The 25,933-nt window shown below is 48.2% G+C and overlaps 9 protein-coding genes across 9 annotated transcripts; 6 read left to right on the forward strand and 3 right to left on the reverse strand.

Annotated features, from left to right (window-relative positions):
• Positions 1 to 785: 785 nt before the first annotated feature.
• Positions 786 to 2,066, reverse strand: DFJ58DRAFT_666040 (uncharacterized protein; the record flags this gene model as incomplete). Its single annotated transcript, XM_041382537.1, has 7 exons — positions 786 to 983; positions 1,037 to 1,218; positions 1,276 to 1,404; positions 1,462 to 1,537; positions 1,607 to 1,768; positions 1,819 to 1,937; positions 1,991 to 2,066. The coding sequence occupies 7 exons, from the start codon at positions 2,064 to 2,066 to the stop codon at positions 786 to 788; spliced, it is 942 nt and encodes a 313-aa protein (XP_041239826.1).
• A 2,420-nt stretch (positions 2,067 to 4,486) lies between these two features.
• DFJ58DRAFT_707455 (signal recognition particle, SRP9/SRP14 subunit) lies at positions 4,487 to 5,345 on the forward strand. The gene is made up of 4 exons (XM_041383757.1): positions 4,487 to 4,530; positions 4,586 to 4,658; positions 4,713 to 4,828; positions 4,886 to 5,345. Exons 1-4 carry the CDS (start codon positions 4,507 to 4,509, stop codon positions 5,159 to 5,161), a joined length of 489 nt encoding a protein of 162 aa, XP_041239827.1. The 5' UTR covers positions 4,487 to 4,506; the 3' UTR covers positions 5,162 to 5,345.
• Positions 5,346 to 5,454: 109 nt separating this feature from the next.
• DFJ58DRAFT_806609 (uncharacterized protein) lies at positions 5,455 to 9,313 on the forward strand. Its single transcript, XM_041391193.1, has 6 exons — positions 5,455 to 6,155; positions 6,218 to 6,847; positions 6,916 to 7,186; positions 7,242 to 7,459; positions 7,518 to 8,035; positions 8,086 to 9,313. Exons 1-6 carry the CDS (start codon positions 5,594 to 5,596, stop codon positions 9,049 to 9,051), a joined length of 3,165 nt encoding a protein of 1,054 aa, XP_041239828.1. The 5' UTR covers positions 5,455 to 5,593; the 3' UTR covers positions 9,052 to 9,313.
• A 561-nt stretch (positions 9,314 to 9,874) lies between these two features.
• On the forward strand, positions 9,875 to 10,861 carry DFJ58DRAFT_58168 (uncharacterized protein). The gene is made up of 2 exons (XM_041380818.1): positions 9,875 to 10,351; positions 10,405 to 10,861. The coding sequence occupies exons 1-2, from the start codon at positions 10,036 to 10,038 to the stop codon at positions 10,680 to 10,682; spliced, it is 594 nt and encodes a 197-aa protein (XP_041239829.1). The 5' UTR covers positions 9,875 to 10,035; the 3' UTR covers positions 10,683 to 10,861.
• A 957-nt stretch (positions 10,862 to 11,818) lies between these two features.
• On the forward strand, positions 11,819 to 12,976 carry DFJ58DRAFT_688249 (histone-fold-containing protein). Its single transcript, XM_041383342.1, has 6 exons — positions 11,819 to 11,934; positions 11,987 to 12,011; positions 12,070 to 12,125; positions 12,187 to 12,336; positions 12,398 to 12,506; positions 12,561 to 12,976. Exons 1-6 carry the CDS (start codon positions 11,920 to 11,922, stop codon positions 12,620 to 12,622), a joined length of 417 nt encoding a protein of 138 aa, XP_041239830.1. The 5' UTR covers positions 11,819 to 11,919; the 3' UTR covers positions 12,623 to 12,976.
• Positions 12,977 to 13,019: 43 nt separating this feature from the next.
• Positions 13,020 to 15,554, reverse strand: DFJ58DRAFT_806624 (glycoside hydrolase family 28 protein). Its single transcript, XM_041391194.1, has 16 exons — positions 14,840 to 15,554; positions 14,764 to 14,780; positions 14,629 to 14,713; positions 14,488 to 14,580; positions 14,344 to 14,427; positions 14,272 to 14,288; positions 14,115 to 14,222; positions 13,963 to 14,065; positions 13,847 to 13,908; positions 13,733 to 13,792; positions 13,662 to 13,677; positions 13,522 to 13,607; positions 13,428 to 13,472; positions 13,316 to 13,377; positions 13,186 to 13,265; positions 13,020 to 13,135 (listed from the first exon to the last, which is right to left on the reverse strand). Exons 1-16 carry the CDS (start codon positions 15,134 to 15,136, stop codon positions 13,082 to 13,084), a joined length of 1,269 nt encoding a protein of 422 aa, XP_041239831.1. The 5' UTR covers positions 15,137 to 15,554; the 3' UTR covers positions 13,020 to 13,081.
• A 1,275-nt stretch (positions 15,555 to 16,829) lies between these two features.
• Positions 16,830 to 18,301, forward strand: DFJ58DRAFT_806637 (uncharacterized protein). The gene has a single exon (XM_041391195.1). It carries the CDS (start codon positions 17,161 to 17,163, stop codon positions 17,947 to 17,949), a length of 789 nt encoding a protein of 262 aa, XP_041239832.1. The 5' UTR covers positions 16,830 to 17,160; the 3' UTR covers positions 17,950 to 18,301.
• A 1,814-nt stretch (positions 18,302 to 20,115) lies between these two features.
• Positions 20,116 to 21,511, reverse strand: DFJ58DRAFT_806647 (uncharacterized protein). Its single transcript, XM_041391196.1, has 2 exons — positions 20,682 to 21,511; positions 20,116 to 20,622 (listed from the first exon to the last, which is right to left on the reverse strand). Exons 1-2 carry the CDS (start codon positions 21,335 to 21,337, stop codon positions 20,172 to 20,174), a joined length of 1,107 nt encoding a protein of 368 aa, XP_041239833.1. The 5' UTR covers positions 21,338 to 21,511; the 3' UTR covers positions 20,116 to 20,171.
• A 172-nt stretch (positions 21,512 to 21,683) lies between these two features.
• DFJ58DRAFT_732118 (cytosol aminopeptidase family, catalytic domain-containing protein) lies at positions 21,684 to 24,127 on the forward strand (the record flags this gene model as incomplete). Its single annotated transcript, XM_041386140.1, has 18 exons — positions 21,684 to 22,011; positions 22,063 to 22,238; positions 22,297 to 22,332; positions 22,390 to 22,459; positions 22,517 to 22,539; positions 22,594 to 22,649; positions 22,709 to 22,808; positions 22,868 to 22,895; positions 22,947 to 23,001; positions 23,055 to 23,126; positions 23,178 to 23,248; positions 23,302 to 23,368; positions 23,417 to 23,462; positions 23,518 to 23,643; positions 23,703 to 23,834; positions 23,868 to 23,930; positions 23,980 to 24,032; positions 24,085 to 24,127. 18 exons carry the CDS (start codon positions 21,684 to 21,686, stop codon positions 24,125 to 24,127), a joined length of 1,545 nt encoding a protein of 514 aa, XP_041239834.1.
• Between the last annotated feature and the right edge of the window lie 1,806 nt (positions 24,128 to 25,933).

Below are 25,933 nucleotides of genomic sequence, written 5' to 3' on the forward strand. Positions count from 1 at the left end.
ATCAGCGTGGTAATTACTTTCCCCTCGAATAATCTCCCTCAGTTCAGTCTTTTCGTCCAAGACTAAGTCCCTTTCCCGTTCCTAGTCCGAGCCTCTTCATTCATAAGATGGCATACTTATCTAGTTACGTATACTTCTGTATATACAGCTATCCTCCAACTTATATGACAAACTTAATTCAAGCAGTGGCTACTTCAGAGCGCAAGGTTTGACCATGTACTTTCGCTGTGGTTCGAAATATCAGATGCTTACAACTGATCAATTTTATGTCTTGTTGAGAGATGCAGCTCATATATAATGGAGCATTCTAGTCAATCTCGTCAACACGGAATCTGCTCGGTAGTTACTAGTCAGCGCTCAGTACTCAATTTTTAGAGGTTAGTACTTGAGAGTCTCAAAGTGGCTCCTGTCGTTCCAAAATTGTCGGTGAGCACCCCTCTTTGACAGTGTGACTTATCAGCAAGTCGTGCTAACTGCAGATCTGGCAAACACAAGACCATGATGAATGGTGCTCCGACGCAGCACACCGCTGATCCAGGGCGTTGAGCCAATTTCCGTGCATCAGATCTTCGATGACTAGCTAAAAGCAGCTAAACCGCAAGTTGATAATTCCAATTTCCGCAGATAATTCTATCTTGAACTCTATTCAGAACAGTAGAAGGTAAAGTACAGTCGGATCTTTGACGTTCCTCGTGAGGCCTAGAGTGAAGTAGCAACCGTCCGAAACCAAGAGAGCACGAAAGGGATTTATATCAGGCTGGAGAACTACAGTAATATATACATTGCTATTTCAGCCAGAAGGATGCATCATTCTGCTTGTATGTAGTACTAGCCTGCAAAGGCTGTGTAGGATAATGCAGCGGGATCCCTTGGTCTGTCTCACCTCTCCCTACACAGACAGTCGAGAGAAATTCCTGAATATCTTTATTGATTGCGATGCGAATAAACACCATGTAGAAGGCAATCGAGATGACCGGATTAATCTAGTTGACCGAAGCTCAATGATTTTTATGATAAGTGCTAACAGTGGAATTACCAAGTCTCCAATGACAGCTAGGCCATTGTTCGAAAGGGCCAAACATATTATCCCAGCGCAGTTGGGCACAGAGTATAAAACAGCAGCGTCTACAAGTATGCGCACAATAGGCATTATACCCTTCCTAGTGCGGATTGTAGAGGCTTCGCGTTCGATTGTCCAGATGCGGTATGCCAGCAATCCTACATATTCAAGTTGGCAAGTGTCTTGATATCGCGCCTACTCAGAAATGTGCTTACCTGAACTGAACAAATTGGTTAGGAAAGTAAAGATAAGGAACCCCGCGACCCAATGTCCAGTCTCGTTAGTGAAGAGACTTTCGGCATCGCTAGTCAGCGAAAAGTCGTAGACCATACAAGTCCCACATACTTTGAAACAACTTGAATGTCAGAGAACACACTTTCTGAGTATAATGGCAACCCAACCTGCAACAGCACACCACATCATGCATGGTAGGATGATGACCCGGACAGATTTCCAAACGACGTAACATCGATAAACCTTTTGTCAGACAGGGGATTTCTATAAGCCATCAGGGTTTCAAGCTGGCAGGTGAAATTTTGATCCTACCACTACCCCGTCGCCAAGCAGAGTTTGCATGACAACCACCGCACTCTTGATCACATACGTCTCTTGGGTATCGTCTGCGAAGAATGCCACTGGGCCGCCTGGGAAAGTGTTGCGATACTTCACCAGTCCTTCTTCTATACGAATAATGTCCACGACCAAGTGCTTGGGAGTCTTCAGTAGATGGTATCAGATTCAAGCGGCGAGAAGCTAACCGCAGTACTCAGTAAAAATAGTGAGACGGCAACCGCAGCGGCTGGCCGATTGACGTCCCGCATGCGTTTTTTGTAGGTGAACGTCCAGATAGTACCTATAAACATGAGGACTGAAAACCCTGAAAAATGCAGCTTGGTAGGCATGAACGAGCGTACTTGTTGCAACACTCACCATATAAAATGCCTTCTAGAGTTGTTGACATGATGGCAGCGGTATCCAGCGGAATGCCAGTGGATGTTGAACCCATGGCGAAAATGTACGGCAGTGCGGGTAACATCGCCAACCATCCACATCTTATAATACTATGAAGTGGCTAAGCTTGACACAAGGAGCATCACATCGGAAATCGGTGAATCGCACCGGTGCACAATCTTGTAGTTCTAGTGCATACAGAACCTGGCCCTGGACAATAAATCAGTGTTCATTGGATGGATACCATCCTGTAACTGCCTCCCCCAACACCCATGCACGTAATATTTGCTATACTCTGCGTTCTTGAAATGACAGATGTGTGATGCTGATTGTAGAGAAGGCATAATGCGATGAGTCGTGGCAATCAAAAGTTGCAGATTGTCGCTATGATTCGTTCTTATCTCCCGCAAGCTCAAACCCCCAAGTGAATGAAAGTCCCTGGAAAATGCAAAACTGGAATGAGCCGAGGTGGGATGAATTGAGTTGAGATATATTTAACCACCTACGTCAGCCAGTGGTTATAGTCCAAGTTTTAAAATACTTCTATGGGTCAACTTGAATCAAGCAGAAAAGGAACCGAATAACAGTACTTACGAACTCAGAATGATACGATTGGGCTGATATCCATGATTTCGTTTCATGTCATATTTCGACGGACTTCGCGACGCTGGTCCAAAACAGACAAACGAGACGTACCGCAAAAAACGAAATAAGTAATACTGATGTTACGTAAGCTGGAAAGGATCATACCGAGCATTTCCATAACACCGCCCATCCTCAGACGTTAGCTGTCGCCTGCTCAACAGACTTTGCTCTTCATCGAGTGATCAAACCAAGGGTTGTGGAGATGCGAATGCACAATATCACCTAAAAAGTAAACGGCGAACCTATCCACCTGATCTCGGACGCCCATGCAAATAGAGACGTGCTGAGAAGCATATCTTAAATCAATTGAGCATTGATAGAGCGGCTCAAAGACTCATCTAGAAAGTACGGGACAGTGGTCTCCGTCCCGGGCACTACTTGCAATTATTTTTCATACTCTCGCTGTTAATACCACTGCACTACAGTGCATACAACGTAAGATATGTGGTCGAGACTCTAGTCTGATTTGCTTACTTGTGATCGTGTACTACATAAGCAGTACGTGACTTGCGGGTTCGGGAAGTAGCGGGGTGCGAATCAAAGATAAGTCATCTTCCACAACTTCTGATCGCCATGATCGCATCAGAAAATGACATCTCTTCCCCTAGATCCAACCAAGATCAGCATAATGTTTCCATGCTTCGAGAACACAGTGCAAAGTCACGGCATGTTATCTGTTCATCCGTGGAATTCGAGTCCCGCTGATCCAGGCAACGGGGATCTTCTGTCGGCTTCTGTTGGGATATGGTAAGACCACCGTGTCAGAATCGGGGCAGGGAAAGAATTGTCAGCAGCCAGTCAATTTGTAGAGATTGTATACGGATCACTGAAATGGCGATTAGTCCTGATTAGTCTCCCCTGTGCAGACCTTAGACGAAAGAAGACGCTAGTCGCTCGTTCATGCTCATGGAGGCCCTCGTAGAATGGCCGTAAATAAGCAGATGTATGACGCGCGAGGATTTCGGGATGCGTGCCATCTTACACAAAAACAGAAGAGAAGATGCTCGAGGCATGAGCGTGTATCTCTGTATCAAAAAGGAGAGCTAGCTCAGTCGCAAATTGAGCAGGAGAACGAAAAGACAAGCATGTCGAAGAAGGTGAGGACAGGTTCCATGTACATGTACGTCTGCAGGTGATCGACGTGGACAATTCTATTCGCGGAACTTAGGTTGGCCCCAAGAGCATCCGGCCAAGGCTTCCTGTAGCAGAGGGAAAAGACACTAGAACATTCAAAACGTTCAAGTTTTAGCGTCCAACACAACGTCCCAGACAGGTCGAATCAGTAGGTCCCAGTTTGCTGTCGTACCTTTCCTTTCGCTCATATTTTATATTGCAGGGGTATCACTGGAGCCGGTAGCCTATGGACATGCACCATACTGGTTTCTGCGCAAGCAAAACATCAGACGCTGCGTCATTCACGACGCTTGAGAAGCTCCCAACGCACTACCAGGAGTCCTGCAGCTACTCAACCTCATAAAGCTGGAGGATCTCCACGTTACGCCCGAGTTCTCGCAAGGTGCTCGGTAAACCTACGGACGGAAGAGCTTGAGCTCCAAGCAGAAGCATTGTCACTCTAAGGCCTAGTCTATGGGCATGACAGTGCCCTTAAAGCGGTACATCAGGAGCCCCGCGAATAATTCCCTCGGAAATGTTGCACGTTCGAATATAGATCTATAAAAGACACGAGAATCATAGAGGTGTGATCACAGCATGATGAAGCAGCGAAAGCGGTGGAAGTGGCGGGCGGCGTCAAAACCCCCCTATTTTACCTTATTTGGCTATTGTGACCCCCAAATGTTTCTTGCATCACTTAATGAATATGTCCTCGACGCTCGAGCTGCATCAGGCCCATGCAGCTCGTCGACAATAACACAGTGCGTCCATCTGCCTTAATACAGTTTTTAGTGTGATCGTTCAAGCAGTATTTAGTTTCTCCGGCAGCTGGGCGCCCTCTTCGAATCGACCAAAGACAAGGGCACGATATGGCTCACTCATAAGCGATGTGCGTCTTGATCTATCGCTTTGTCATTTTGACTTACTTTCTGATTATATGTAGTAACTCATGATGGTGATGATACTATAATGAAAGAAGAAGATGGGAGCGATGGGAGTAGAGAATATCCCTGTATCGTCCGTGTCACTGATGGCAAGAAGGCGAAGTTCTCCACTAAGGTACATAACAGATCCTTTGCAAGGTTTCACTATGCTCAAGATACACTCCCTTTGTAGATTTTATCAACAGACCTCGATAAGTTCCACTCTGCTTACGGTGCTCTGCTCAAAGCATCCATGACCACCCTTCGCAAGCGCGACAAAAAACGTGAAAAGCAACGCGCCGAACAACTCGCCAAAAGAAAGCAGCGCATGGCGGATCCGGTGGTTATCAATGGACCTAAACGAGGGAACGGTCGACGCAAGAGGCAACGACAAGTCAGGGCAGCCCTTAAGCATGAGGACATGAAGGAGCGCGCAGCCAAGAGGGAGGAGGCACGAACAAAGCAATGAAGAATCGATTGTAAGCGTGACTGTTGGAAAAAGTATGTTGTACGCTGCTGTAATTGTCTGCTTACTACGTCGACCATACCGATACGATGTCTATGCGGAATTTGCTTGAGATCTTGATGAGATCCGATATTTCGCCTGACAGTAACGCGGACGGGTGACCTTACGTGCTTCTGGCTCATCATCCAAACACGAAAGGAAAACTCGAAAGCTAAGGAGAAACTCATGTCTACGTTTCACAAGTGCATGGCAAGAGTTGGTCGAAACCCTGTGTAGAGCGTGGGAAGTAAGGGTAAGGCAAGGCTTGTCTATAGTACGGTACTACCTCTTTGGAGAGGGACGAATACTTATCGTCATAGGGCCATCACTTCCCCTTCATTTCCCAGCTCGATGTTTTTGGTCTGAGCATTCCACAACCCTCCACATCCTTCCGAAATGCCAGTAGAAGCTACTCATCCTACGAATCCATTTTCCTTTGACGATGACGATGAAGGATGGCAGGAAATGCCAGTCATCAAAGAGGATGACTTCGGAGGCGGTCTGGACGAAGAAGATCGGAAGAAATATCACTATATGCCCTCATCAAAGAAACCATTGCAATCTGCATCGACAGCTGGCAATGCAACTGGCAATCTCATCAATTTCGACGACGAGGGTGTCGAATGGCGCTCCAAGACAGATCAGAATGAGAACGAGTATACTAGACTGCGGGTCAATGAAGAGGATGAGGCGGATGAGGTTCACCTGCGCACACGATACCTATTTGACGAGGACAAGGCTATGACCCCGCTCAACCAGATGCAAGCGACCAAGAATATGTTGACAGAAGCACAGCGCATTGCCTACGTCGGTGTCTGCGCCCTCACGGCGAAAGAAATGGTGCAGAAGCTCAAGACGACTAAGAGAAAGGAGCTTAAAGCATCTTTCCAAGATATGGAGCTATGGGCGATGAAGATCATGGGCCGGCTCTATTACCACATGGAACTTGAAACTGCAGGTAAACTCGCGCATCTTTTCAGTTGAACAAGCGGGATCACATATGCTCAAACGCTATAACAGAGCAGAAGATGATAGACAGCCTAGCTGCGCATGGTGTGCAAGCGATAGATCTTGTACCATCGCTAATGACAACCCATACCGTTTCCAACCCCGAATACGACCCTGTTGAAGCACGGCGGCAGGCTGAAGCTCAAGGCCTGAAGGAAGATACGACGACAAGCAGGCGGAACTCCAAAGACCATGAACTTCGACCTTCCAGCCTGGTGTCGGACGGTCGTAGTCCTCCTCAGACACCAACATCACCTTCATCGACCAATCAAAGGACCTTTCAGACTACGGCCAAAGTTCTCGAGGGTACTGCTGTTGATTCTGCATCGATGGGAGTCACTACGACGCTTTCATCCGCTGAAAAAGACGTTACACTGGATATTCGGTGGACCGTTCTGTGCGACCTCTTCCTTATACTCATTGCGGACAGTGTCTACGACGCAAGATCACGCGTATTAATGGAGAGTGTGGCTCTCAAGCTCGGACTTGGCTGGTTGGATGTAGTCAAATTCGAGGCGCGCGTGACGGAGGCGCTTGAGATCCAAGAAGGCGTCGAGAAGATGGAGAATCAGGAGATTATTGAAGGATCGTCAAAAGCTGCGCGGAAGAAGCGGTATATGATGTTGGGTCTGGCTACACTTGGTGATCTCATTCATTCCGATCGAGATGTGCAACATGTGCTAATAAATTTACCGCGCATTTGAACACAGGTGGTGGTCTAGTTATCGGACTTTCTGCGGGACTTCTCGCACCTGTCATTGGTGCTGGTCTGGGTGCAGCCTTTACCGCTGTCGGCATATCTGGGACAACAGGATTCCTTGCTGGGGCCGGTGGGGCCGCTGTGATCACAACTGGAGGAGTTCTGACTGGGTCTGGGATCGCTGCTCAAGGAATGGCCCGACGTACGCAGCAAGTACGAATATTTGATGTGCTACCGCTGCACAATAACAAGCGTGTCAGCTGTATCCTGACCGTTTCTGGGTGCGTCCATCCTCAAATACGGGTATATCAACTATCTCAAACTTTTGTGGTGTAGATTCATGAATGGCAAGCTTGATGATGTCCGCCTACCTTTTAGTGTTTTAGATCCTATCGTGGGCGATGTATTCAGTATACTTTGGGAGCCTGAGATGATTCAAGAAACCGGTAGTGCGTTAAAGATTCTTACCGGGGAGATTCTATCACAAACAGTTCAGACTGTACTCCAACATACGGTGATGACCGCGCTGATGAGCGGACTCCAATGGCCAATCAGTAGGCGTGATGTTGATTTGCATTTTCTAAAGAGATTGGCTCATCAAGATTTCATCAGTTCTCACAAAACTTGGTTACCTGATTGATAATCCTTGGAGTAATGCGCTCGACCGTGCCCGGGCAGCTGGCAGTGTTCTTGCACAGCTCCTTATTCATCGTCATCTTGGTGTTCGACCTATCACACTCATCGGGTTCTCTCTTGGCGCACGTGTCATTTTCTACGCCCTCCTCGATCTTGCCAAGGCAAAAGCTTTTGGCATAGTACAAGACGTTTTCCTCCTCGGAGCCACATTAACAGCATCGACGAGCACATGGTGCAATGCCCGCAGCGTTGTTTCGGGGCGCTTTGTTAATGGATTTGCGAGACATGACTGGGTCCTGAACTACCTATTTCGTGCAACCAGTGGTGGTTTAAATACGGTTGCAGGCTTGCGGCCAATCGAGAATGTGCCAGGTTTAGAGAATGTCGATGTTACGGATAAAATTTCAGGGCATATGAGCTATCGTGCATTCATGCCGCTCATATTAGACCAGCTTGGCTTCCCCGTGTCGTGTGATTACTTCGATGAGCCCGTTGTACGTGTCTCATTTTGTCGGGCCGGCTCTTTGCTAATTACTATTTGTAGGAACCTGAATTCAACGAGGAGAGGGTTGTTGTGAGAGAAGGGGACCATACACAGAAAAAGAAGTGGTTTTCTAGAAGGAAGAAACCGTCAACGTCACCAACACCAGTATCAAGGCCACCCTCAACAGCTTCTTTTGCTTCTTCGAGGCGGAAGCCCTCTTCACTAGGGAAACCGACTGATGATGACGATGAACCACCTCGCGAGTCTACGGGAACTCCACCACCTCAGAATACCAACCCTCATTCAACACAACCTTCCGATGGCCGATCACCAAGTTCTTCCACTGACATCCCTGTTCATGCAGGGTTCGATCTAAAGGCCATCAAAGATATGATAGGCCAATCGGAGAAGACTCCCGAGGAAATGCAGGTTCCTCAGCCTTCCCAAATTCACTCATCCCTAGTTGTATCACAATCAGAATCTGCTCCACCCGCCTATACAATTGCATCCACACACGTTACCAACCCCACCGGTTCATATGTGACTGATGTTCACTCAAGCGCTGGCTTAAACGCTACGTTCGCCACCTCGCTGTCACTCCACCATGTGCCTGATTCTGGCGATGACGTCGATGACAACCAGGGCACGCCTCCGGTTACAGATGGTCTTGGCTCCCCAGATCACCTGAACTATCCTTCTTCAGCCACCTCTCCCCATACCTCTATTCCTCAGATATCTTTGGGTAGAAGTGAGACGTCGATATGGTCTCCTCCGTTACCAGGGAACAGACATTCTCCATTTGGAAATCCATTTGCGGGTAGCGCAGTCTCGTTTGAAAACTCAAGTAGATCGACGAATAACCTACATAGGACATCTCCAGTAGCTGGTCCTTCAGCGTCGCCTTCGTTTGGCGGAACAGACGGGACGATAAATTTACAGGGTAGTATGGGGCGAGATCCTTGGAGCATTCCTGTTGGGGACCCGAAGAAGACTCCCAATTATCTGGCCAATCCTTGGTCAACTTGAGGGTGATAGCGCAAGGTTTGGTCATGGTGGGACCCATACATGCCCACTGACGTGCATCTCTGGGACTTAATGCACATACTCTGACATGGTAGCATAATTCGGATCTTCTCAATATATGTAGAAACGACAACACACTCCACTTTTCCTATATCTGACTAGTATATTATACCAAGCACATCCGTACCGGCCCTCCGATTTCTCGGTTGAATTGCTGATCAGATTGATAAGTTCAGGCTGAATGTACAGGATGGCAATATCTTAATAACCAGTTGGAGTCGAAATTGGAGCTTCTTGCAAGACCATTGTGGCAAGTTGCCGGTTGCCGGGATGCTGGCAGCCTAGGCCTCAGGCCTCCGGATTAACGAGATCAGAGAACCATGCGCTTATCGTCTTCTAAGGACCATCATGAGAAATCATCATTCGATTAGCTGATGGACTAGCAGACAGTCTGGGATTCCTCGGCGTTTCTCAAGGTGAGTCTTTTCCGCCATTTGAACCTCCACCCGATGAGCACGGCGTCTATCATGACTGCGGGTAATCCAGTTCATACATTCCTCATGCCATAGCATGTTTATTACAGGATTTGTTTTGATTTGTTGCTAATAATGGTTCCTGACAATGTGCTCGTAGCAACAGGCCTTCTGAGCATTGATTTAATGTGAAACATTTAAGGTTCGCCTTAGTTTCCCCACAAAAGAGGCTAACTGAGGAAGCCATTCTGGTCACAAGCTCAGCGCTCAGGACCGACGGCTTTTGCGGGAAAGCCAGCTCCACCAGTCGGAGTTGATCTTGATCTTGTTACTGAACCGGGCACACGTTCCACCGAGCCTGAGTTCCACGATATATATTCCACTGCTGTTATGCATCCACAAACCATTGACTTTCCTTTCTTCTCCGAGTCCTATTAAAGTTGGGCGTCTGGGGCTCTTCTTGAAGTCCATTCTATCTACCCAATCCTACACATCCGAGTCACGATTCCGAGCCATGTCGCCGAGACCAATCCTTAAACAATGTCCACAACGACAGGATGCATTCCCGTTTTCTGCACATTCGACGGCTCCCCCACCGCGCCGTGTTCATTTCCCGCCAACGCCAACTCTTACTTCTACGTATACTACCCACTCGTCGGCTACGTATGATCGGTCGCCTGTCCCAATCTCTCCCAATCAATGTGCGCTGCCTGGGCGTCATGAGCGGGAATTTGTCGGCAGCGATGACAGTCGATCATATCCAACGGCCGAGGTCAAGGGAAGCTATTTTCACCCTCGTGCCTACGAGGCATGTACCCCGGAGCCATCAGGTCACACCCATCTATATTCTGCTCTCCTCTACTTACCCCTGACATCTCGTCAGTATCTTATGAACCTGAAAGCTTAGTGACGCCACCCAATACTGTGGTACGCCGAATACCTGTCCGTTTCACAGCTGCGGACTCGATGATACCCTTTACACGACATACACAAGACGAGATTGATACCACATTTACATTCATGCAGCATCCTTCGCAGGCGAAGGAAAAACGGGGGATGAAGAGAAGCTCGCGTAGAAAGGGGACGGGTCATTTGAGCAACGGCCATACGGGGTTCGCCATGCCTTCTCTGGACTATGATGACTGCCTAGGAGGATTTTAATCACACATTTATACCTTTGGCCGTTTGCACACTGGAATCGATACCCTCAATTGTATAACACATACCATGTAGTCGATACGTGTGACTGTACACTGATATTATAGGCTGGTGGGGGCACACCTTATACCAGGGCATTTGTGGCTCCAGAGATGCGAAGGTGACAAGTGGTCCCCTAGACTTTGCATGTATTGTCCTACATAGAGAACTACTCTAATGGACACAAATGGATTTAGAAAACGAAAAGCGAACATCAAAGTAGTGGAATGAACTTACTGTCACTGTTCTGTAGTCTCTTAAGACATTTCTCCCTTAACACACGGATATTCGTCGAGGAGTAATGGCCGGATAAAAATATGTATGGATACTTTTTTATCCTGCGGTGATGCGACTCGGACGATATTGCCGACGCTCGGATATGGCTTGGACGGAAGACAAATCATCAGGCAGGTAATTCCCGCATGCCTATGGACAAAGTCGGACCGTAACATCGGAGTGAGACTTACTATCCAGTGCAAGGGTACAAGAATCGATACATCTGGAAACAAGTCACAGCATGAAAGGGGGAAAGAAAATTCGTGGGTAGGAGTTTTCGGAGAGGCGTCCTCAACCGCCGGCCTTCTCCTGAATCGTGTAATTTCTCAGGTGATCAGTACTCCTGTGGGGGATTAAATAACGTCACAGCAAGCTTGCCGTCTTGCTGGAAGTCCGTCGTTCCGCCGAAGGGTTATTGGGGCCTTCTTTGATACTGCCCGGATCTTACCTCTACGAAGCACATCAGGAGTGTTTATATTCCACTACTTACCTGGACGGACTAGGGCCCGGGGATCATTCTATTAATTCACAATCAATTGATAGATATTTTGCCACGTACTTGCAGTTGACAAGCAATGCATCGCATTTTCCGAGGACTCAGAACGACCAAGTCGATGATAGGTGACCTGAAGGAAGGACTTAATAATTAGAAGCACTGCTTGCACTTTCAAGGAAGCAACCTGCATGATTGCTGTGGATGCAATGAAAGGTCAAAGGTTTCAAGTATACACTTTGAGGCTTGCTCTGTCGATGCGGTCAGTGCACACAAGGTTCCCGGCGGAATTTAAAAAGCTAAGAGGCGTGGGAATGGCGCAGACGCCATTCAACAAACGACCTTCCCTTTGCTGGAGTCTTCATCCGCAACCTCCATCACCGTCGTTTCGCATCAACCAACACCTTTATCTCCTGACTTTAGACCATCGTAATGGCCCGTACCAAGGTGTGTTTATAGAGTATTGATCTACAATACATTATACTTACCCTTTATCCAGCAAACCGCTCGCAAGTCCACTGGAGGTGCGACCTTATCGCTGCTCATTTTCATCCACGTTGTGACACCATTTCCGTCTTCTAGGCAAGGCCCCTCGTAAGCAACTCGCAACCAAGGCTGCTAGGAAGACCGCTGCCGCCGTATGTCTTTGTTTCTATCATTTCGCGTCTTGGATACTCAATACCGTGTTATATACTGCAGGCCGCCACCGGTGGTGTAAAGAAGCCCCATCGTTTCCGCCCTGGTACTGTTGCCCTCCGTGAAATCAGGAGGTACCAGAAGTCTACCGAGCTTTTGATCAGGAAGCTCCCCTTCCAGAGGCTCGTTCGTGAAATCGCGCAGGACTTCAAAGTATGTGCCCATGACACTATCTGAATGCATTTGGGGTGATTAACATGACCATTTTCACCAGACCGACTTGCGCTTCCAATCCTCCGCTGTTATGGCTCTTCAGGAGGCCGCCGAGGCCTACCTTGTGTCACTCTTCGAGGACACCAACTTGGCTGCTATCCACGCTAAGCGTGAGTCATATGCTCTCCCGCGCTCCACAATGCTGACTCACTCTAATTTATCAGGTGTGACTATCCAACCCAAAGACCTTGCCCTTGCTCGTCGTCTGAGAGGCGAGAGGTCTTAAATTGCCACTCGACTGTTCCACCACTATATGTCTCCTTTACTTTGTCGTCTGTCTGCGATTCCTATATGATAGGCCCCTTGCGCGTAGTGTGTACGATTGAATGCCCCAAACCCTTGTCAGCCATTCATCTCCTTCATTTTTGATATTATGTATTGGACTGGACGGGCTGCGTCCCGCAGTTTTCGGTAGATAAGTAAAATTGTTGTAAAGCAATGTGTGATGCATGTCCTTCTACCGCAGTACTTGCGCTCACGCGAACAGCTTAGTGGCTTGGCGTCAATTTCAGAAATTATTCAGCCCGCGCTACTTGATGTACTATCGTCATTTCTCATGCGAGATTGCTTATGAGTTGCGACGGTTCTCGCAACCTGAACAATGAAGCTGACCACAAAGTCCATGAATCTAAGAGTCTTTCGATTGGATCCAAGTATAAAGAACTCGTGCACATTACAAATCAGCCTATGTAGGGACATACGGACCATTCCAGCACACAAATCCAACATTATTCGAGATCTGTATTAGCTATTAGCATACTCGTGTAACCACTCCAAGGCAGAGCGTACCGTGGAAGAATTACACATTGCGGCAACAGGGGCACCACTTAGTGTGCGCGCAACCAAGTTCTTCACGACAATGTTAGTCGCTGTGAAATCAAGTGAGAAGGGAATTTGGCAACGAAATTTGTGGACAAACCGGTGTCGGGGTACAGGTCGAAAATGACGGCTTCCTTGCCTGTTGCACCAGATACGTAGTACCTGGCGATTTTTCAATGAATGCTTTGAAAATGCAAAAAAAAAGTTATTACCAGCAAGGGTCTGTGACACATGAGCCTTCCACGTATCCAGGCGTACTAGGGAGCCTGTTAGGGTGAATAGATGACAGAAGAAAGTGTAACTCGCTCGTTAATTACGCCAACGAAGTGATCGAACAGGAAGTTTTCTATGTGAGTCTCGTTGACAGACGAGGAGCTCGGAGGCGGGCCGTCCTGTTATACGTTCAGTTAGAAAAAAAACGTTTGTACATGCAACATCAAGTTTACTTCTTGGTCCCAGTAGCTTGAAGGAACTTAGCACAAGTATAAGAGGAGCACACGGGAAGGCAGAGACATACTTTTGGGTCACGTAGATAGGGAACATCACGTCGATGAATGTGATATCTTTCCATGTTATACTAAGACAACATGTCGTCAGCGCAGGAATTGTCGAAGACGTCAAAAATACAGACTTGATAGCAGCACCGTTTCCGCCAGTCCAGCTCTTGAAACGAGCTGCATAGAGAGTACGGTTCTAGATGGCAATGTAGGGTGTCAGACAAGGAGCTTCATCGTCGAGAAAACTCGCCATAATTGTGTTCTCAAGTAATACGTTCTCTACGGATGCCACTTGACCGTCCTCGCCAAGTGAACCGACTGACAGACCATGCGATCCCTCGCAGTAGCTATCTCTATGGCCAAATATAAGCTCACTCATTGCGCTAGCAAAAATCAACGAACCTCCAAGTGATGTTCTTGGCGCCACTGGTAACAGTTAAGCAGTCATCTCCGTTAACGACATGGTTGTTTTCGAAAAGCAAATTGGTGCCTCCAGCTGAAAATCCATCCCTGCGTATGTTCAGCTAAACACAAATTAAATCAAGACTCAATAACGCACGTGTTGAATGGGAATGACTATTCACAAGTGTAAACAAAGTGCAATGCATTATCGACGCATCGTCAAACTCACGGCATTGTCAGAACCGGCCAGGATGATATTGTTGAAGATATGCACATTGCTTGTTCCTGTGGTGGCAAAATTCCATGCGATAGGCTGCGGGAGACGATTGAAATTCAGCCAAGAAGCTCTCAAAAACGCATATTAACCCTAAACCTTGTATAACTTCATATCTCTGATGATCCCATTTGTAACATCTTTAAACAGCCAACCCTGAGGTCGGTTTGTCTGTTGCATAATATCCCACCACTGAACAGTTTTCAGCACAACCAAAGAATCGGAGTATAGGGCTCTTACCTGTTGGCCATGTCCATTAACCCAGCCCCAGTCAGGGTCAGTATTGCCGCGGAGCGTGACGTTATTTCCTCCAGTGAACGAGAACCTGATGAAATTATGAGGTACGAGACACTAAAACATGTCAGTCACCCGCACCATGCACCTGAGTAGTTCTGAAAGCCTTCGTATCAGACTTCGCATGCATATGATAAAGTGATTGATTGGCACTCACAGCAGCAGCAACATACCCTTGCACAGTCTCGATGCTCGTCGGATATGTCAAATTCCCGCTAATCACCACCTCGACATTCGTGAGAGGTGGAAACGTGATTGGGGACCACACGTTGTAAGTCGTGTTAGCCTCGAACACAATCGACGCATCAGACGCGTAATGAGAAATTGCGGCCACCAGAGCAGGCGTGTCATCTGTATCTTCGGTATGTGGGACAACGAACGTTGACCATGCGCCCGCAATTGCAGCATACGCGAGAAGAGCAGAGAATGAGAGTGGCATTCTAGCGACCACCATCCTGCAAGTTAGAGCTGAGCTGAGATGTTACGCGTTTTGGCGTAGAATGAGGAACACATTATATATGTGAGTGTCGGTCACTGTAGAGACGGCATGGCTTGGCCCGCTTGGGGTCCGGAATGAAGATCATGACATGGCATGTGATGTTCCAACTTCCCGCAACCTAGGTGGTCACGGTTTACAAGACGGCTCCGGGCTGCTCCTGCTAGTCATTCATCAACGCGTCAACCACGTTATTGAGGACCTCCGAGTGACCGAGTCAGCCTGAGAGGACATCAAGCAAATTATAGGACAGACGCGAGCCCAACACCAGTTCTTATTGCTAGCCGACCGGACGCAGCAATTCGCTACAAATTTGAATGTCGTCGGCTACATGGCATGGAACACCAGTTTTTCAGGGTGCTATTGCTTCTCCAGTTTCCAGAGGACATCATGGCGCGTGAACGTGTGAACAACTGAACTTGAACAGGAAGCGATCCGGGCCGGCGGCCCCAACTTCCGATTCCACTTGAATCATTCTAGAAATCCTCTTTCCTAGACATTCTAACCGCAGGGAGTATACAACTTAAGTAAGCATCCTCTACTAGACACGTCCTAATCTGATGATAATTGATTTCTGAAGCCAGTCCTTGACCATCGTATTCACATCAGCCACCTTCTGCCGTTTGCAGAGATGCAAGACCGCGCTTTCGGTCAGAGTCGCGCAAGCCACATCACCAGAAGTAGCGCTAGTCGCAGGCTTGTGCGTTTGAATGTAGTTTTTCAGCTACAAATCAAGCGCCCCCACAGCTAGATAAATCAATCCCGCTTGGTATATACAAGTCGACGAACCGCTGCATTTGTACGGCAGTGACCTTGCGCTGTTGCATGAGCTCGCAAAGCCGCCCCATATTCTGTTCAAGGACACGGGCGATGCGCACACTTGATTTCGACCCAGGGGAATTATTGGTGAAGGCAGTGCCGGTCAATGACCTTTGGGGGGCTGGTGGCACTCCCAGTGGAGTGGGGCTCGGAGGTCTCTCCATTGACATTCTTTGGTGAGCAAGACACATCGCTTGACGGCCCGGACTCAAAGACGGTTGTAGCAACCGTAGACTAACACAAAGAAATGAGTGGCTTGGAGAAGTCCTACCCATTGAGTCATACCTTTGTACCGCTATCCGTGGTCGACATGCAAGCAACGTCTCCAGCGCTGGTCACGACCTTGTGTGTTTCAATGAAAAATTTCAGCTACAGATAGTGAGACAAATAAATCCCATTTTATTCGAAAGCCAACGGACCCACTGCAACTGTCCGGCAGTGAACTTGCCTCGCTGCATGAGCTCGCGGAACCCACTCATATCCTGTTCGAGGAACTGGGCGACCTTTGAAGGCACTCGTCAGCTCAGCGATCATCTTGGCGCGTTGAGGAGCTGGCACACCCTCCAAACATGTATCGATGGTCATGTGGCGTTTTGGGATTTCCAGTGGAACCTCTACAACAAATAATGTTTTTCCAGCCCCAGCTGGCAGGTGGTCACTCCAATACCACGAACTTGTGTCAATGGAGCTGCCAATTCAATAGCGCGGTGGCACTACAACCCGCGCATTACAATTTTTCTGTCGCAAAGGATCCCGTGGTTCTCCTTGTCGGAGCACCCTCAGGGTGAGTGGTTCCTTCAAGTTTCTCAGATAGGCTATTGACAGACATCAAGCGAGAGCTATGCATATGATGTCATTTTCAGATCGCTCTCACAAGACAAAGTCCATCCTGAAGCTGCATTCACTTCCGTGAAAGCACTCAACAATGAGGTCGACTCGGAGTCACTCAACCAATACACTCTGAGATCCTCGATTTTCGAGGACTATTATGGTGTTTTGTTTATCAACAAAGCAAATAGTAGAGTGGCCGACTTTTTGCAAATTTGGAACTGGAAATCAAAGGACACTTTTCAGGTCAGTGAATCTGCTGGCATTGTTTTTTGTGACTGATGAATCATCTGGACTTGTAGTGCCTCGAAGTTTTTGATCCAGCTTGCAACACCATGAATTTTGGTTTCCTGACAAATGAAAAAATTCTCGTCAGTAACGCGAGGGAAATATCGTTGTATTCCTTCGTTCATTCCCCCAATGCCTTCCAACTTACCGCTAAATTATCGCTCCCTGCCTTGCACAGTTTCTTTGAATACACATGTATCAGCTTCAGCTCCATTCCATTTCATGCCTGCGCGCACAACCAAATGATCAGTCTTAGTATGGACATTTCAGGAAGGTTCCTCACTGAAAGTCCTTGCTTCACATCTTATATCGAGCGCAATACCCTCTTGAAACTCGAGGCCACCTACACGAGCCGCTATGGTAAAGCAAGTGAAGACTCCCCTAAGCTACCTTGGTCCAGTTGGGGCCCAAATCACACGCGGTCCTTCGAGGAGAGCTCATTCGATTCTTGCAAACACTCCGTCTTTGGCTTCCGGAGTGTATCTTTGGTCGGCAACCGGCGGGAGTCGAAGAGACCACTATGCATCCGCGACTTTAACCCTCATCGAGTAATAGACTTCAAGGCCGGGAATGGAACAAAATGGAATCAACGACTTATCGAAGGCGGTAAGATTTTGCCGGTTTCAGGGCTGTTCTTGGAGCCACTTGGGTCTGGTCTCCCGTATATTGAGACGATCACTGAGGAGAAGTTCATTTCGAGTAGTATGACCATGGATGCAAATAGGGTGACGCTGCTATGCTTCGCAGTTGTGAGCTCATTTGGGATGCCGCACGCAGGTGAACAGAGCTCCGTTGAGGAACTTCTACAGGGTTTCGAAGTACTTGATTTCGAGTAGTTATTTACTTTGAGCTTCATGTTACTTGAGCATTTCCATCCATTTCGCGTCTAGCTTGCGTGTCGAGTAACCTAGGTCAATACATGTATTTCCAATACGCATGGTTTGACTATCGTCCTTGAGCAACTTGATCTGATAGTACAGATCATCCTTCACAAAGAGACACTCCGCAAAGGAGTTTAAGAAGGAAAAAAATTGGAACAAGAACCAGTCCGAGAGTAGTCTGAATCGAGTTTCACGATCCACGAAGGATACGCGAGCCACGAAGTGAACTCAAGGACGAACCAATCCCATCGTAAAATAATACAATCAGTCGCGCCTCATACGTAAGGAGTTGGAGTCTCCGGTACGGCAAACGTTGACGTTCGCCGGAAGAAGTGACCCAGGCAGGTCGATCATCAGACGTTAGCGTCCGATGACATCTGTTAGCGCCTTGTTGGCAGGCGAAGGCGCGATAGCGACGACTGACTGACTGACTGGAGATCAACGATGGATACGAGTTCGCCCAATCCTCGCAACGCTTTTCAAAGCTTTCATTTTCACCCTCCTCTGCAGTACACAGGATCTTAGGGATGTGAAAAGTGAAGCTGTTTTTATGGTACGTCGCGCAGCTAGGGAAACGCACGGGTACGGGTAACACCGCGGTTCTATGCTGACGGGTTTGGAGGGTACGGGTACGGAGTAGGATAGTCGTACCCTTGAGCATACCGTGGCCATTCACCGCGGGTTGACGGTGTTTGGGCGGGTATAATATACCAAATCGGGAACCAGGCGCGCGACAGCCATTGAACACCGTGTTTGATTCTCTGTTTTTCCTTCCTCTGAGAGCTTGAGGATCACAAGTGAATGCTATACTGATTTCTGTCATGTCTTTTGTACCCCCGTGAATCATTCTAGCAATTTATTGAGCTGACACTTCGTTGCAGAGAAGCTCGAGTCACTACCATAAAGCCAAGGCAAAAACTCGAGACCAGTAAGTCCACTGAGTCGTCTCCCCATGAAAACTAAGCTCACAAAGAAGGCATCTGATGCTTAGTGTGACTGGGTAGACGAAGCATCATGCTTCGTCTACCCAGTCACACTCATCATCTAAGTCTATCTCGTCGTCCATCTCCGAGAAGGCCAGGTCACTCAAAAAGGCTGTTGCAAAGGGTGCTAAGGCTCTGGCCCGCCCCTTGAAGAAGGTCAAGCAGTCATTTGTGTCTCGGTCTTCTCGATCGAGCCCCACAGACACCGTTGATCTTACGCGATCAAGTACTGATTCACTTGCCACTGACGATAACAAATCAACGGCAGGTGCATTCGAGCCTGATCCCGATCCTTCTGCAGATCTTGGTATGTTTCTTTCCATTGATTTTTGCAAATATCTGATTATACAATGATACAGAGGCTCTCAAGAAGACTTGGCGGTCACCTATCTATAGTTTCTTTTCATCCGAAGTTGTGGTCCAACACCACAATGGCCGCTTGTGTCATTTTTTCCCGTGTGGTGCGCGTAAGTGTAAGACAGCTTTAGGTGGTGTGCGCCGCTATCAGGATACAAAGGATAAGTCCTCGACGACTAATCTGAAGCACCATGCCATTGGATGCTTTGGCGAGGATGCCGTCAACAACGCCATGAAGGGCAAGGATAGGAAAAGTAGTACTATTTTATTTCATTGTTGTTAATACTTAATACACTCTTCTTGGTAATGTACCCGCGGTGTTCAGAGACACCGCGGTGTTTTCCATAAACCGCGACATTGACGGGTCGGTGTGTACCCGTACCCGTGAAGGGTACGGTGTTGGCGGGTGCGGGTGCGGTGTCAACTTTCCGACCCTCGGTGTTACCCGTGCGGTACCCTACGCGCAGCTGATTACAGCTGGGCTCTGCTAGAGCCGATTGAAGAGGACTGGAATACTCAGACCTTAGCCCGCCTCAGGAATCTAGATGCGTGAAGCAACCCTGTGTGTGATGAGCATTCGTGGCTTTCGAGCTGGTTGAGGAGAAAAATGGTTTTGGAGTCCGCTTGATCCTTTATTCTATGCACAAGGTGAAACTTTAAAGTAAGCGAATTATCATATTTAAGGCTCAGACAAACACGGTCAGATCCTGTGCCAGTGGCAGTGCCACTTGAAGCAGTCAGCGATATTCAGACACACTTCGTCACTCGCCAAGGGTCCAGTGTCAAATTTTATAGATATCAGTACTAGCACAAGGTGACATTCATATGATTCTATATTTACATCGCCAAACCTCTCCGCAACCTCGACAACGTGAAATCAGTCGAAGCGTTTAAAAACCCGTCTTTACCATCCTTTCCATTAACGTGTACCTTGGCATCTATCTTGAAAGTCCTCGTCTCCGCTCGTTGAAAGAGTGCGAACGGTATTGGAATCCAGAAGCGCATGTACCACCCGAAATGACCATCCCCGTCCATGGAACACCATGGGACATTTCCAATATGAATGCCTCGAGACAGATCGGGTGTGGGTTCATCTTTCACGTAGCGTATCGTGGCGCCATCATAGAATGTCCTGAACGCGATTTGAGGGTGAGACTTGTAAGGGCCATTCATCGCCACCGTGGTGCAGACGAGATCGACAATTGTGACGTCTGGAATAGCCAGGGGGTCGAAATCATTTTTAGAGGTACATGCAATCAGAAGTTGTGCTGGGAAGATGAAGAACGCGCTTTGCGTTTGGGAAATACTAAGCACCAGACACTAACATGTAGTAGATAGTCAACTCACCAGTCGGGCGCGTCCCATGTCGTGACGTGGCGTTCGTGGCGGCGGATCTTCATGTTAAGGTCTTCTAAGCCATACTTCACTGGCGTAGCGTCGACCGTGGTTTGTGAAATGGGCACTGGTTCTCCGACATCGTCGAGATCGAAGGGAACTTGGAGGATAGTGAGACGCTGGAGAATGCGAGAAGTAATGCTTGCAATGTCCGTTTCCGCACCATCTTCCACTCTCGAAGACGTTGATTGGCGGAGTTTGCGAGCACCTGATTTCTTTGAAGGTGACTTTGTCGGAGATGAAGTAGAGCTCTCGACTGCATGTTCGTAAGTTGTCTTGGGAGGAGCCACTGTCTCAGATGTGCACAAGAGTCGACGAACGGCTCGGAGGGGACGGATTGTGTCAATCGACGGGGAAGAGGACTTCTTGTTGAGAGTAGGAGGGTTCACCAAGAGGGGTTTACTCTCGTCTAATGCGAAAAGACTTGCTAGATCGGAACTTGATGGAATGTGGTAGATTACACCTTCCTCTTTTTTGAAGCGTCGGAGAGTAGTACCTTTCGCGCGCGAGCTACTGTCGTTCATTATGGAGCACTTGACCGCTGTGTCAGCCGGTTCGTCATAGTTGGCGCCTCCAGTACGAGATCGAGTATCAGTAGCGGGGGACATTCGGAGGATCAAAGTCGCAAGGATGGGTGAAATTGGAAGAGAACATGAAGTGAGCTAGTGCTTATATAGAGATTTTCAGTGCTGTGAAAAATAGCTTGGTCCACTATCGACAAAGCCACCTGTGGACTACTTTGTGGTGGCATAATAAAGCTACACGCGGGTGACACGCTTGTGGGCAAGCCGTCCACTCCATCACGTGTTTGGCCTACGGTCTTCCGGATTCCGAGTCCCGACGCATAAGTTTAGACTCGGACGGAGAGTCTAGACACACGACATTAATATTTTAATATTAATGCACATGCTCACCAGAAGAGCAGTTCATCGATCATCAGTTCTACTGCGAACGATGTCGTCAAAAGCTTATGTTGTGCCCATTGATCCCAAGAATCCTGCAGGAAATGCTGCTCCAGGTGTCAACCCAACATCCTTGTGGTCTTCACTTCCTCCGGCGCAGAAACCTGCCAAGGTTGGCACGTCCCACCTCTTCTATGGGACTCCCGCGTTCGACGTAACTGCACTTGTGTCACTTGGTGAGGGGTTTGACTCCAAAACTGGGGATGTAAGACGAGAGATCGTTCGCAAGGCCGTTGGCAGTGGTATAAAGAGTGTCAAAGGACTTGGTGATGGTGTTTCTGAGGCTGTTATCGATGCATCAACAGATCCTCACGCTGCTGGTAAGATATAGTTTAATCTACACAATACCTTATCTTAAGTACTTCTCCAAGCTGTCGCTGCTCACTTGGCGCTGTACAACTTCTCACTCAAAACGTCACCCCCATCGGCGTTCGACGTACGGGGCACGACTGGCGTGCCGAAGAAGGTTGAAATCTCCACAAATACCAAAACTGCTGACTGGGATCGTGGTGTCGTCTATGCGAATGCGCAGAACCTTGCAAGAACGGTGAGTTCATGGAGCGGTATTTCCTCTGATTCGCAGAGAATATAACTGACTTCCTTAGTTAATGGAATTGCCCGCGAATATGATGACACCTACTGTACGTTCATCTCTTTGAGCTCTGAAAGTGATTGAATTCATGTTGCTATATTGCAAGGCATTCTGCGAGCGCGCTCAAACAGAGTTTAGCGGTATCCCTAATGTGGAGATCATTGTTCGTGACGAAGGTTAGATATTCTATAACTTTTGAAATTCTTCTAACATACGTACTGATGCCTCGACAGCTTGGGCGGCTGAAAAGGGCATGGTACATTTTTTACACTCGATGTACTACGCTCAATATTGATATTTTCTCTTGTAGCGCACTTTCCTCTCAGTAACTCAAGGGACTGATCAGCCAGCGAAGTTTCTCGAGATGTAAGCATACCTTATGTTCTTTTTCTGCAGTATCGTTTACAGTTTGATGATTGTAAAAGTCACTACAAGGGCGCCCCATCAAAAGACGCACAACCTCTTGCTTTTGTAGGCAAGGGCATCACTTTCGACAGCGGAGGAATCAGCTTGAAAGCTTCAGAAGTAAGACCATCGCTCTTCAACTTGAAAGTCTTTCGTTCACCATACCTAAATGGATACAGGACATGAAGCTGATGCGCGGCGACATGGGTATAATCCGCTAAACCGAGCTTGAAAGTGGCCACTAACTTCGAATTGCAGGTGGGGCGGCTACAGTCGTATCATCTCTACTCGCGATCGCTCAGCTCCAACTCCCGTACGTTTGTGTCCACTTTGATCTACGCTCATTCTTATCTATCTTGGTCGCAGAATCAATATTGTCGCCGTCACACCACTTTGTGAGAACTTGCCCGGCCCCAAAGCCACCAAGCCAGGTGATGTGTAAGTTTTTGAGCGCGATATTCGTCATGTATTGGACTGACCATCTACCAGAATCTACGCTATGAATGGCAAATCCGTCGAGGTCGACAATACGGATGCTGAAGGCCGTCTTGTTCTAGCTGGTGCGCGCTCTTGCTATCTACTGACGTCGTGATGAATTCTGACTTTCTCAAAGATGCGTTGTACTACGTATCAACCGAGTTCAAGCCGCACACGGTCATCGACGTTGCCACTCTCACTGGGTATGTATTGATTATTCACACTTCTCAGCCTAAATTTATTATCGATAGGGCTATAGAAGTCGCGCTGGGTGAGATCTACACCGGTGTTTTCACAGTTCGTCATTTCATCACTACCCGCCGACACGCCATTGACTGAACTCTTGTATTAGACCTCCGATACCCTTTGGGACCGACTGAGTGTTGCCGGAGAGAGCGAGTACGATCGCTTCTGGCGTATGCCCCTCGACGAAGATTATGGCCCACAGATCTACTCATCTAACGCTGACTTGTGCAATGTCAGTCACCTATTTTCACTTAGCCTTGCTTGAACTTGACATCGTCTTTTATTATTTAGACTGGCGGGAAACCAGCAGGTTCATGCACAGCTGCACTATTCCTTAAGGCATTCGTAAATGGCATCGAGGCCAAGGATGGACAGGAGCCCTCTGTCCGATGGGCTCACCTTGATATTGCTGGAACTATGGAGGTAAGAACTTGTCGCTTGTGAAATCAAATGCAGGACGTCTGTCATGAGCAGAAGTACGATCTGAACAATGATGTTGTTCGCAATACACCTTTTATTGTGACTGCCTCTCCATTATTAATTCCGATCTCTGATGATTTCATTGCAGTGCACGCGCCCAACACCATACCAAGAGAAAGGAATGACTGGACGTCCTGTTCGGTAAGTCATTTCAAACAAGATTCAAGTGATACATTCTAATATCATCGTTCAGTGCACTGGTAGAATTTGTCAGACGTCTCTCAAACCAGGGATGAGATGCGCAGAGATGGGTATTGCTCACTACGCTAGGCCCCTATTTTTCACGTTTTGCAAAACGTCAATGACCAGATTAGCGGTGAAATCTATGCGCGCAGTCCAATAGAATATTTGGTTGAATGATTACTTGATTTGTGTGGACTAACTTTCTGACGTTTATGGGACTCTGCCTGGATCACCAGCATCAGTGCGTTCAGTATTTCAGCAATGCAACGTCGATGTGCTGTGGGTACTCTTCCCTCCTGGGGACCGATTGGTCGAAGAAACTTGGGTGATCTTTTTTTCCCTTTTACCTCCTCTTCGGGAATAGTCGTGGCAGGCAATTATTGTCCCTAGGCGTTGAATATTCCGTCATCAGAGTTCCGATGAAGTTCGATCACTCCTGCATACATGCATGCGTATTGGCTGACGTTGGTGATGTATGGCGAGGGCTGCAAGATACTCGATGATGACAGACTCAGTTATGTTATGTGGGATTACAACGACAACCCAAAGCGTAACCTAGTCTGGCCGTGTCTAAGACAGTGACAACGTTGAGCGCAATCAAGATCGACTGGAAGTAAATGTTGACACTTGATCTGTATATTTCTATCCAACATCACCATCAATCAACTGCCGCAATAACATCATTGTGAAGTAGGCCTAGATGTCTTGAATTTAGCAAATGCGAGAGACAGATAGTAAAGGGTATGGAACTTACACATGTCGGCAACTCGACCACCGTGTCCCATGTGCCATACGGCTCAAATCAAGCTCGACGCCCCCTCTTGGAATCACTAATGAAGTCCGAAGAGTATAAAATGCATATCGGGAAGAGGGAGGTACCCAGAAAAGGAGGCGGCGATCGGGTCCCATCATCCAACCATCAGCCCGCCTGAGCACGAAAGGGGTTGAATTGGAATCATGATGAGGGTTACCCTCAAGTAGATCGGCAGGGTTGCACAACGCGTGTTCCAACTTGAAGCTAGACGAGAAGGAAATGAAATGATGGTTCCAAGTAATGGGCGACATGGTGGGATGCTCCTGTGTGCGATGGGTTGTGTAAGTTCTATCCAGAGGAAATACGGATGAACTTGCCTCGGTGAACTCCTGACATGCCTGTCCAAATGCTGCATCCCACAGCCGCACACTGTTACCCCTTGAACCAGACGCGATACGAGTACCATCCGGTGAGAACGAGACTGAGTAGACCTCTCTAGTGTGCCCCTCCAAGGGCTCACCCAATGGCTGTCCCGTCGCGGCATCCCACAGCCGTACAGTCTTATCCCTCGAACCAGACGCGATGCGAGTACCGTCCGGTGAGAACGAGACTGACCAAACCGTTTCAGTGTGCCCCTGCAAGGGCCCACCCAATGGCCGTCCCGTCGCCACATCCCACAGCCGCACAGTCTTATCCTCCGAACCAGACGCGATGCGAGTACCATCCGGCGAGAACGAGACAGACGTAACCAGGTCAGTGTGCCCCTCCAAGGGCTCACCCAATGGCTGTCTCGTCACGGCATTCCACAGCCGCACAGTCTTGTCCCAAGAACTAGACGCGATGCGAGTACCATCCGGCGAGAACGAGACAGACGTAACCAGGTCAGTGTGCCCCTCCAAGGGCTCACCCAATGGCTGTCTCGTCGCGGCATTCCACAGCCGCACAGTCTTATCCCTCGAACCAGACGCGATGTAAGTACCATCTGGTGAGAACGAGACAGACGAAACCAGGTCAGCGTGCCCCTGTAAGGGCCCACCCAATGGCTGGCCCGTCGCTACATCCCACAGCCGCACAGTCTTATCCTCCGAACCAGACGCGATGCGAG

This window comes from Suillus subalutaceus (assembly GCF_016647625.1).
Source record: "Suillus subalutaceus strain FC151 chromosome Unknown DFJ58scaffold_118, whole genome shotgun sequence".
Taxonomy (NCBI): domain Eukaryota; kingdom Fungi; phylum Basidiomycota; class Agaricomycetes; order Boletales; family Suillaceae; genus Suillus; species Suillus subalutaceus.